The sequence below is a fragment of the Mirounga angustirostris genome, unplaced genomic scaffold (genome assembly GCF_029215605.1).
Source record: "Mirounga angustirostris isolate CCGP_5_RB_7025 unplaced genomic scaffold, mMirAng1.0.hap1 SCAF_3, whole genome shotgun sequence".
NCBI lineage: Eukaryota > Metazoa > Chordata > Mammalia > Carnivora > Phocidae > Mirounga > Mirounga angustirostris.
The window spans coordinates 111,935,637-111,947,853 of record NW_026991711.1 but is presented as its reverse complement, the minus strand read 5'-3'; the positions used below and the strand labels follow the sequence as shown (position 1 = coordinate 111,947,853).

The 12,217-nt window shown below is 37.7% G+C and overlaps 1 protein-coding gene and 1 long non-coding RNA gene across 15 annotated transcripts in view; one reads left to right on the top strand and one right to left on the bottom strand.

The window, feature by feature from the left end:
• Window positions 1-12,217, bottom strand: part of LOC123839428 (uncharacterized) — a 280,569-nt gene that overhangs the window by 85,506 nt on the left and 182,846 nt on the right. For 10 of the 13 annotated variants that reach the window (XM_064586484.1, XM_064586483.1, XM_045868913.3 and 7 more), the window contains one exon: window positions 11,060-11,156. The exons of the other annotated variants lie outside the window; for them this stretch is intronic. In XM_064586484.1, the coding sequence (XP_064442554.1) occupies window positions 11,060-11,156 (97 nt within the window). The remainder of the gene's footprint in view (window positions 1-11,059; window positions 11,157-12,217) is intronic. 13 annotated transcript variants of the gene reach the window in all.
• The window catches only part of LOC123839430 (uncharacterized), a 157,852-nt gene that overhangs the window by 138,102 nt on the left and 7,533 nt on the right, over window positions 1-12,217 (top strand). For both annotated transcript variants that reach the window (XR_006789635.3, XR_008505626.2), the window contains exon 4: window positions 6,449-6,670. This is a non-coding gene — a long non-coding RNA (uncharacterized LOC123839430). The remainder of the gene's footprint in view (window positions 1-6,448; window positions 6,671-12,217) is intronic.

Below are 12,217 nucleotides of genomic sequence, written 5' to 3'. Positions count from 1 at the left end.
TATATCTACATATCCTAACCATATTCATCATTTTACATAAGTGAAACCATAACCCAGTAAAATGATACTTTGTTATTTAAGTGATGCAAATATTTGAATTATCTTGTTTGAATTAGGTCTCGGCTCTTCTGCTTTCACCAGTAAGTGTTTTGTTTTATGTTACACTCATTGCCCCACAGGAATTTAAGAGATGAAAGATGGAAGAAGAGAGAAGCTCCTTCTTGCAAAGTTTATATAGTGATTCTATTGCCTCTGTTGCAGTGTTAAGTCAAATACGCTATTTTATCGGGAAGACCAATTTTATTTGTATATAAATACTACTACATTGTGGAGGTTTGCTTTCTTTGCATCAGGCATTATAATGAAGGGAAGTCATAGCCTTCTTTGAATATTTATTCTTTGAGAAAAAACATACCAATGATATCTTTACAAATGGCTTTATCATAATCTTTGCAGGGTTTCTTTATAGTCATTCTTTTCATTTTATTCCTAATATGAGCACCATTTGGGTTCTTTCAAGAATGACTATTTGGAACTAGGAATACCGTCACAGCCTTCTCTGGATATTGTTTAGACTCTACACAAGAGGTGTGGTCCTCATGAGTAGCATTCAGTAATGAGGAACATGTAGCCATATGAGAAAGAGGTGAAAGAGCTTACTTTTAGTTATTCCATGTGCCATCGAAGATCTACATATTTGGGCAATGTTTAGAACGATGATTATGTGGAAAGTTTGCCAGGGATTAGATTATAGAAGAAATCCATTGCCAAAATAATGAATTATACGAATTAGCAACATTTTAGTGGAAAAGTAAAAGTCATAACTATAATGCTAAGCAGATCATTGCACAAGTATAAAGTGGAAATGGAGACAAGAAAAAAATAAGGGGCAGCAGCGTTAGTGCCATTATCCTGAGGGATACCAAGTGAGTGACAGTTAATTGGTTTCTACTAGGATCGAACCAGAGAAATAGCTCACCAGTATAAAGCATGTCACCAAGATGGAAAGTTAGCAAAAGGCAGGAAGAGAACCTAAAGTTTACATAAAATCAAGAAAGGGAAATAGGAGTCAATACTCATGGTGATGAAAGCCCTGGGGTCCATTGCTATAGTGTGACCCCGCCCCCCCACCATGTTTAAGGCTTCCTTCACTGACGAAGCGTGAAAGATTACTGGCCAGCTTTGCACAGCTAAATTCAAGTGGTCCCTGAATGCTAATCTTTGGACCCTCTCAGCCTGACTTCAAAAGAGCTGTTCTAGGGGCTAGGGAGGGAAGGTCTAATTAAAACCCCAGATTATGGTGCTTGATCCCACAGATTCTGACTCTGTCAGTATTATCTGGGACGGGGCATAGAAATACGTTTTATATTTGTTTTGTTTTGTTGGTGGTGGTGGTGGTGTTGCAAGGCATGCATGAATTAAAAGATGTTATCAGGCAATGCCTTCCGATCCGTAGTTGTTCTTAAACTTTACAGTGTATTAGAATCACCAGGAAAGACTTGTTAACCCACGGATTACCTGAGAATTTACATTTTTAATGAGCACCTAGTTGATTCTCATTTTTCTGGTCCAGGAACCATAAAATGAAAAACACTTGTGTAGAGTAGTTACATACTCAAATGCCTGTAAAACCTAAATAAAAAAAATATATTTGCATGAATCAGACTAAGGATAAATAATAAAAAATTAGGGATCTGTGTGGATTAGAAGAGAACATGCCCAACCTAAATGTATTGATAAGGTAGTTTCTTCTAAAATATTCTTCAGGCCAGCTGAAAGTTCTCTGAGGTAAATGCCCTTACATTTGTGATTTCTAGCTCTGTGAACTTAGACTGAGCATGGCTTTCTATGAAGGGCAGAAATGTCACTCACCCATTCATTCATTCATTCATTCATTCATTCATTCATCGAGTAACTTTTATATGCTAGGCACTGTTCTTGGTGGATGGGATATATCAGTAAACAAAATTAAAAAAAAAAAAGTGTCCTTATGAAGAAATGTATATGGAACCTATCCACTTTTATATATTTTTTTAGTTTAAAATTAAAATACAAATAATGTTAAGGTCTGTTTTGCTTAGCTAAAATTCCCAAGAATGCAACCATTGCATATCAAACCAAAATAAGTGTCTAGTTTCATAATCTCTTAATAAAATACTTATATTATTTAGTTAATCTAACTGCTAAAAAAATAGCTTGTCTGAAAATTCTAAGGTATAAATGTAAAGACTGTGATTTGGGGAATACCAAACCTTAGCACCCCTTATCAGATATATGAAGAAGAGGTGGTCTGTGTGACTTTGAAAGAGATGAGAGATTTGAAGAATACAAACATGATCATTTAATACAGCTATTTTCAATCTTAGCTTCACGTAATTGTCTAAGAAGCTTTTGAAAAATATCAACGCCTGGAGAATTTCTGTTTTCCCTTGTTCTGGGGTGAGCTCAGGCAACCCCAGTTTAAAAGGCTTCCTGAGTGATTCTAATGTGCAACTATGTTTGAAAAGCACTGATATACACAGTGTCATTCATTTGTTCATTTCTTAGCAAACATTTAGTGTACACTACTATGAGCATGTGTTAGGATATATTCATGAACGAAGGAGATATGGTATATAGCCCCATGACTATATAGTTCTTTAGTATTTTAAGGAACTATAAAAAAAAAAAAAAAAGAGAGAGCCCTTTATTAGGGATTTGAGTGCCTACTGAATGACTTGCCTTCCACACACAGACCCTGGGTTATGTTCCTGAGCAGCTTGGTTTGGTGGGCAAGTTTTCTTGAAGTAACATTGGAATTGCAACAAGTGGAAAATTTTTTAATATTACAAGTAGCTTTAGAACATAATTTAAAAGGAGATTCTTGAAACATGCTTTGTCCCAGATACATTTCACATTCTTATTTTTTTTTTTAAAGATTTTATTTATTTATTTGACAGAGCGAGAGAGCACAAGCAGGGAGAACAGCAGAGGGAGAGGGAGAAACAGGCTCCCCGCCAAGCAGGGAGCCTGATGTGGGGCTCGATCCCAGGACCCTGAGATCATGACCTGAGCCGAAGGCAGACGCTTAACCATCTGAGCCACCCAGATGCCCCCATTTTACATTCTTCTTAATTAAAAAGAAAGGAAATAGATATGGAAGGTGCAAGTCCTATTACAAGTCAACTGACTTAAGCCTCTATGAAAGAAAACAATGTATACAATGTTCTCAGCAGGACTTCAAGAATTCTATCCTCAGAGTACTAAAAACAAACAAACAAACAAACAAACAAACAAAAAACACAGGATTTTAATCGGGTAAGAAGGGTTGATTTTGAACTATGGAATATATTACCTATTCAAAGAATTTAGAAAGGTTGTTCTATAATGCTCCTGATAATTTTAACCCATCTCAGCACTGGTCCCTATGAAATGATACTTTTATTATTTTCTGAATTCCTTTTAAGAAGTTTCTGATATTTAAAGGAAAAGATGTTCTTTCTAAATGTTTATAAAGCACCTGAGACCAAAAAAAAAAAAAAGCCTAGGTCTCTTCATAGAATGACTGTTCTTCTAGTTTTATTTTTTAATGTGTTCTTTTTCTATATATACTGCTATATTATAAGATGTTTTTCGAGCGCCTGGGTGGCTCAGTCATTAAGCGTCTGCCTTCGGCTCAGGTCATGATCCCAGGGTCCTGGGATCGAGCCCCGCATCGGGCTCCTTGCTCAGCGGAGAGCCTGCTTCTCCCTCTCCTACTCCCCCTGCTTGTGTTCCCTCTCTCGCTGTGTCGCTCTCTGTCAAATAAATAAATAAAATCTTTAAAAAAAAAAAGATGTTTTTCATAGCTCTCAGGATCTTAAGAAACCCTACAGGTTATTTGATTAATCCCCCATCCACTCTCAACTCTATATTTCCTTCCTCATCACCTTTTCTAATAAGCATAATTTTATTCACTTCTTCCCGATTTTGTCCATCATCCTCTAGCTATCTCTGACTCTTATTGCTGCTGCAGATTCTATGCACATATGGTGACAGGCACTGCGCTATTTTGAATGCCTTATTTCTAATCCTCAATATCAAATCTTATAAGGTAGGTATTTCCCTCAAATTACGAATATGGAAATAGAAGTAAACAGGAGAAGAATAAACTTGTTCAAGTTTATAGAGTAGCCCAATGAGCCAGAAAGCCATGCCAGGTTTGTCTGGACTGTAATGCCTAGATTATTTCTAGCTTATCTCTCTAAGGTTCTACGAAGAGGTTCTCTTCTTGATCATGAAGAATAACTCAAATCTCTTTTGACAAGTCTGCTCTTCGTGGCACATGTACTTTTCTTTAGACTTTTCCAAAGGTAAATTTCATTTCCTGTGGCTATTGCTCATATGTGGTAATTCTTGACTGCCTTTACTTGCCTTGTTACAGTTCATTGCAAACAGGTCCACGTGGATCCCGCAGGGCTGACTGAACTCTCTGGGTGTTGTGTGTGCAGCTTCAAGTTGAGCTGCACCATTATCTGCCTTATTCTAGAGCAGTGCTTCTATTAATACAGCCTGAGGGCCCATCAGCCTTTTTGGCAGCCACATTTCTGTTGACTCCTATTGAGCTCATTGTCAACTAAATGTCTCAGTCTCTTTCACAACTGTCTTCGCTAAATCATATCACCCTCAGTCCTACCTTTGTGCATTTTGTTTCTGAATCCAAGTTTCAGGCCTTAACAATTATCCCTAATGAATATAATCATACTGGAGTCACCCCATTGTTCCAGACTTTTAGCATTTTTCAATATCTGTTAGCATCTGCGTGTGGGGGTGGGGGGGTTGCAGAGCATTGTGGAGAGAGATTCTGAATCTATATGTGTTATAGTCACTCTCCCTCATGACTTAAAAGTTTTTGTTTTTGCAAAGCAGTCACATAATTTTAACTTATGTTTAATTTACTGATAAATTTCTTTTTTTTTTAAAGATTTTATTGATTTATTTGAGAGAGAGAGAATGAGAGACAGAGAGCACGAGCGGGAAGAGGGTCAGAGGGAGAAGCAGACCCCCCGCTGAGCAGGGAGCCCGATGCGGGACTCGATCCCGGGACTCCAGGATCATGACCTGAGCCGAAGGCAGTCGCTCAACCAACTGAGCCACCCAGGCGCCCCCAAGATTTTATTTATTTATTTGAGAGAGAGAGTGAGAGAGAGAAAGAGCACAAGAGGGGGGAGCGGGAGAGGGAGAAGCAGCTTCCCTGCTGAGCAGGTAGCCCGACGCGGGACTCGATCCCGGGACTCCAGGATCATGACCTGAGCCGAAGGCAGTCGCTCAACCAACTGAGCCACCCAGGCGCCCTTACTGATAAATTTCTTAACTGAGTAGGACTTGGGGCTGACCACCAAAAACTTCTGTTCAGGACGAAGACAATGGCCCTGAGGCAGGTAGAGCTTTTTGGCTATAACCTGCTATGCCTCTCAAGGTCCTGCACTGGCTATGCTCTCAACTATTATGTGGATCCTGCTGGCTTCATATATGGGTTTCGAACAATTGTAGAGAATTTAAGAGTTGAAGCTCAGGTGAGCTCAGGTCAGCAAAAAGGAGCGGCTTCAATCAATCAAACTGTTGCTGGTTGTTCACTCGAATTGAATTGTCCACACATACTAAATCCTGAGAAAAATAAAAAGCTACCAAACCATGGGAGCGTAAGAGAGGATTAACACTGTATAATAATTTTGTCACCAAAAGAATCACTACCCGTTTAAAATTATGTAAATATTACGACTGAATGCACTGCAAAATTTTTATGTGAAGTCAGAGATGAAAAATATATTTGAAGAGAAACACAATTTTCTGTCTCTCCTATCCCTCGGCCTTATTCTCTCCTTTGTCTCTTTTTCTCAATTCTTAGACAAATACTAAGTGATCTAAAAAGGAAAAAAAAAAAAAGCAAGAATGTTCCATGCCAGATAGTTTTTAATCTTCTTCCTCTAACAGTTTCCAAGAAACTAAAAAGGGAAAAGTGGAGAGAGGAGGAAGATAATCAGGGTTGATTGTGAATCTGGGAAAAGTCTCAACTATGTATTGAGATTCACAAAAATGAAATATGAAAGATCACAAGAGAGGAAATGAATAACCATTTTGCCCGTTCCAGTGTTCTGCTCCCCATTCTTCCAGCTGCGGCCGACGCTTCAGCTTCACCCTTCAGATTGGAGTTGGAGGCACATGCACACATCTCAGCTGCTGTGCTCTCTGGTACTGTAGTTTGCCTTTCTTTAGAATGCCCTAAAGATAGCATTCTTAGTAAACATACTGTCAGCCAGAGAGAATTGCATCGGGGGATGTAACCGTCCTCTCTGGTGGGAAAGGCTTTTCCACCTGCAGGGTGTAAACTATTGGAAATATAAAGGTTTTTTTTTTTTTTTTTTGGTGGCATCAGCAACCAAAAAAAGTTCCTGATTCAGCTCTCTAAATACTTTTCTCATCTCTGCAGAGGACTCGATGTAATGGACCTACGAGAGTTATCTTCATATACATCCTCTGTGCATGGCACAGTGTACGGCCCACACCAGGCATTCAACCAATATTTGTTGACTGAACAGATGAACGTTTACCTGAGCCACCTAGGATGAGTTGGGTCTTTTGGCATCAGTAAGAATGAGCAGACACCTGATGTTCAAACATGTGTGTCGAATTGAGCGGTGGGCACTGCCAGGTAAGGAATTCGGTCAGCTTTTGCAGTTGTTTTGCTGGTGGTGATTTCACCATGTTTTCCAGACATTTGGTTGCATTGCTCAGGATGATATAATAGAACATTTCATATCGGAGTATCCAGAAATCCAACCTTCCCTGGAGAGAGCTTCTCATTCAGTTGACTTGATAAGGGACCTAGCAGCTTGCGTTTTTGATAAGTTCCCAGGTTGTGCTGATGCTGTTGATTGAAAACCGCTGCAATAATCCAACCCCTAAAGGACAATGAGGAAACCCTGGGGGAGAGTGTGGATAGAGAAACATACCAGTACGGTTGCTCAAGCAGCACCCACATCCTCCTTCCAGCTGAGGCATTTTTCTGTTTTCTCACGCGGCATCTCCAAGTAAAGGCAAGCAGAAGGAAGAACAAGGGCTGGGGAGGCCTTCGTGATGTACAAGCAGCACCAGCAAATGAAGACAGAACGTATGTGAAATTTGTGGGTGAAATAATAAGTTTTTACCCGTTCTGAAGTTCTCCAGGGGGAAGAGAGAGGTTCTGTGATCTCCCTTGCTAGCTTCCTCCACATCTAAAAACATTATTCAGAACATTCCTGCTACAAAGTTAAGCCCATTTCCATTGCTAATGAGGCATTCTATATTATACTACTCAGGAGCTGATGTTGGAAAATAAGTGTGTCTATGAAGTAACTGCATTTAAGAAAAAAATAAAATTGAAATAAAAATAATTAAATGCAGCCAGCTGCTTTAAGCAACCATTTCATCACATGGTAAGAAAAGTATTCAAAACCCATCCCAAATCTGTTCCCCTCCGTTACTTCTTGCCTTACTGCCTCACTACAATGAGCAATATCAGTTACGGAATCCAGTGTCTCCTTGCATTTTCTCATTCTAGGGCCAGTTCTGTGTCCTTTCGATGAACTGAACCATCTTCATTTATTGCTTTGTTCTCATCTCACTTTGCTTGATTCATACTAAAGTATAAAAAAGAGCAAACAAAGCCTATACTTACTCACCAAAAAAGGTAAATTTCTCTTCTCAATATTCTTTTTTTTTTTTTAAAGATTTTATTTATTTATTTGAGAGAGAGAGTGAGAGAGAGAAAGAGCACAAGAGGGGGGGCAGGAGAGGGAGAAGCAGACTCCCCACCGAGCAGGGAGCCCGATGCGGGACTCGATCCCGGGACCCCAGGATCACGACCTGAGCCGAAGGCAGTCGCTCAACCAACTGAGCCACCCAGGCACCCTCTTCTCAATATTCTTGATGAAGACAACGTTGGAAAGGGAATTAAGTGGGCCAAGTGCAGATTCTCAGTTCGGATGAGAAGAATTGTACTGATCCCACAGAACTAAAGACATCATCTTCCTCAACCTTTGAAATCATTTTTACATGACCCAAACTTCTCACAGACATACTTACTTGTTCTTGAAAAGAGGAGGTGAATTGGCATAAAATAAACACATAGATACAAATTGTATACAATAAACACATATATACAATAAAACCATTTATGTTTATGAGGAGAAAGCTTGGCTGCACTTGTCTAGACAACCAGACAACCTTATGTTGCCTATACTGGGAAATAAACCTATTCGAGGATACACAAATTTATGAATGAGGAAGACTCATGATTTATTTCGGTTAATGCCCTGATTTTGTTGGTTTGCTTTTAGTTTACCTCCCTTTTGCCTGCATTTTGGTAGATGATTCTAACAGATAAACAGTTGTCCTTACACATTATAAGCTGTGCAAACTTGAAATATTAAATAACAAAACAACATCCTAAACCCCAAACACTGATCTTCTTACATAATATGCAAGAATATATCCAGTTGTACAGAATATATTCCCTGTAACTTTTAGCATGTAAGGAAGCTCATGCTGGGATAAATCACAGAAAAAGGGGTTTAGTAAAATATACACACACATACATGTTTATAGCTAAAAAAACAACAAATGCTAATAATAAATATTTTCCCCTGTCATATCACCTTATTGATATAAGGTGACCTTATATATCTGTCATATCTATACCTTATATATCATATCATATGATATATATATCATTAAGGTGACCTTATATCACCTTATATATTGATATAAGGTGATATCAATAACTTATTGATAATTGCCATATTTGGGGCATTTTTCTGAAGTTACCAGAAAATTGAACTTTGCGGTGTGTTATTATTATTATTCCATATATACCTGATTATATGTGCTAGATATATTCTTAAGAAGGTGCGTGGGAATAATAAGAATTTTGGAAGTAGAAATTTAATTTAACTATCTATCCTGTGCCAGTGTTTTTTAAACTGTCCTTAAACAGGAGAAAACAACAACAACAAACCAGTTTATGCAGCGCACACACACTCACAAACACACATAGCTAACACAAAATGTTACACGATAATTTATGTTAAATGAGATGCATTCTGACATTTTCTATTCTATCCCGTTTTATTCTTTAAAAATTGTTGGTCATGCCCCACTAACTTAATTTCAGCATACACTAAATTTCACAAAAATCTCATCAGTTGCAAAACACTGATGTTTTTAGGAAATTCTATAATGATGATCAAATAATCCGTTAGTATATTGATTAACTTCTTCTGATTTTTCCTTGGACCAATTTAAGGTTTTGATATAATGGGTCTTTTAAATATATGCTCACTTCTGCTTGACTAGTGCCTATCTGAAGGTAACTACAAAATATGTATTGTACATATGAAGACAGTGCAGTATTTGATGATGTTATGGTTGCTTAAGATGCAATATTTAATGAATGCTTTGCAGTTGCTATCCCAATCTGGTGAACAGAGTGTGCAGCCTTCTGTCTCCAAGCCTAGTACCTTTGTGTTTCAATTCCCTTGGGCTTCTCTATACTTGACTTTCTATACATTAGATCACTCCTAAGAGAAGTCTAAAAAAGCATCTCTAGCAATCTTTAATTCATATGATTAAAAATTCAAAAGAAGCCCTTGTACCAGCTGTTAAACTATGTTCGTAAACTGTAATTCAGAGTTCAGGCCGCAGCAAATTGAAGGTTAGGTTAACAGGATTATTCAGTGGAAGTGCATTAAACTGCAGCAACTAGAACAGTAGGTGGACTGTTTTATACATGCTCATTTGCAGAAGATAAACGAAGGATGAGCAAACTTATCTCATTGGAAATCTTTTTTTTTTTGCCTCTTTTCTGCAGTATGGTGTAAAGAGGAAAGCAAATGAAACTAACCATCATGTTTATTTACTACATATGCAGATAAAAAGAAGAAAAGGCACATCCATTGTTACACTGCATCTTATTTGAAAATGACCAAATGGGTTTCTCTTTTCAGAGTTTAACTTTCTCAAATAAGTCTGAAGTTTCAGAAGAAAATATGTTTTTGCTGCCCCAGACTAAAATGTGTTAACATGCAAATTTCGGAAACACCAAAAATGAAAATAAGTCTTTAGTTAGAATATTGATGCCCTTATACTTCTGTGACAGAGGAGTAAAAAGTTTTCTTTACAGCATCAATCCCCTACTTTCAAAAACTAAGCAAAGCTAAATCATAAGATAGAATACTTGAGAATTCAAAATTGGTAGTCCTAAAGCTGGTTCTGGGGCAGGCACTCTCTAGCAGCACGTCTTTAAGGGAGCCACTTAAACTCTCTCGGCCTCACTTTTCTCACTTCTAAAATGAGAGAAATGGACAATATGACTTTCTTCTGTGGACAAGAGATCCTTTCGTTTGTAAGTTTTTTTGCTTCTAAGTTTATGCGTAAAGTGATTGTGGGCTGGATCTCTTCGTTGTTGGCTGATGAATGATCAGGAACAAAAGAGATGAGAAACACAAAATCTCTTTTGTCTTAAATGAACTTGAAATTTTTTCCTCCTCAAGAATTACTTACTGCATTGGAAAAGGAAAAGAAGACTTCTCCAGATGAGAGTGAAGAAAATGACACAAATTAGTAATCTGGGTTTAGAAGATGTAAAATAAAATCAGTGAAGACAAATTTAAACAGATGCTTCTGCCTCACTATGTAGTAAACATAAATTAAGAAAAGAGTGAATGGAACTTTTAAAATCATGAACATTAGCTTCAACAGAATGAGAAAAGTATCACCCAAAAAAAACAAAAAACAAAAAACAAAAAAAACAGTATTTTGCTTAAAAACAGGATACGAGATGTAAGAAAAGAATGTTCTTGTGAAAACTCAGACCAAAGTTTGGAAAAAAAAATCAAAAAAGTATCGAAACTAAAAATATTTCAAAGATCGCTTTTAGTCAGTAAACATCATGAGATGCTACTTTAAATAGGTTTTTGAAAAAAACAGTGTCGTACCATGTAGCTGTACACTACAGTTATGACAGTTCAAACCTCTTTAGAATAATTAGTAAAGTATAACTTACTAGTTGGCTTTTTCTACAGGGATGCTTAATCTCAGCATCTTTTTTATCTGAAATGAAGTCTTCTCTACATCGATGGAGCTGTTCAATGCACAGTGGCCTGAAAGCAAGATAAGTATTAAAAATAAAACAGGGATGCCTGGGTGGCTCAGTCGTTAAGCGTCTGCCTTCAGCTCAGGTCATGATCCCAGGGTCCTGGGATCAAGCCCCCGCATCGGGCTCCCTGCTCAGTGGGGAGCCTGCTTCTCCCTTACCCTCTACCCCTCCCTCCCAGCTCGTGCTCTCTCTTTCCCTGAGAAATAAATAAAGTCTTTTAAAAAAATAAAAATATGATAAATTTCCTTGGATGAAAACATACATTTATTAAAAATCATCTATCCTTCACCTGTTGGATTCAGAGACATGTGTGCATTTTTTTTACTTTTCTCATATCTACACAATAGAGATTCATGTATCAAATCAAGGTGGCCAATGAAAAATAAGAGCTAAGGAGTCAGAAAAAAACTAGCTTGCGACTCCAGGCCACCCCAATTACCATGCGAATCTTGGCAAACTGCTAAATTTCCCTGATCTCTAGTTTTCAAGTCATTAAAGAAGACAGCCATTCACATGGCTATTGTGAATTTTAATGAATACATATAATTCTCACCATATTGGAGTTACTCATTATTAGTTTTTTTTCCTAATATGTATCTAGCAGTAATAATTTTTTTCAGAAAGAAATCTCCCACAGTATAGAATAAATAACAGTTCTTTACTTCATATCATATTCTAGTTTCCAATGGAGAGAAACTGTAAAAAATACAGAAGTTATATTCAAGATCTTTTAAATGATCAGGAATATTGTGAACTGTGGATTGAAGGGACTGTTTCTGTTAATGGAGGAAAAGCACACTTCAGAAGAAAGAAGACAGAGCATCACTTCTGTTGTTCTTGAACAGCTACATGTGTGGGAGCACTCCTTCAGCAAACATCTGAACAGAATGCACAATGGCAACAGGCCTCCTGGTGCTGTATCTTACTTGCCAGGGGAAGGGATAAATATTAAATAAAACTACTAAATAATACACTGAGTTATAAGGCAGCAAGGGATATGGAAAAATAGGTAGAGCAGACTCATTCTGAAAAAGATGTGAGCATATGTGAAGGGGTGCAGATGAC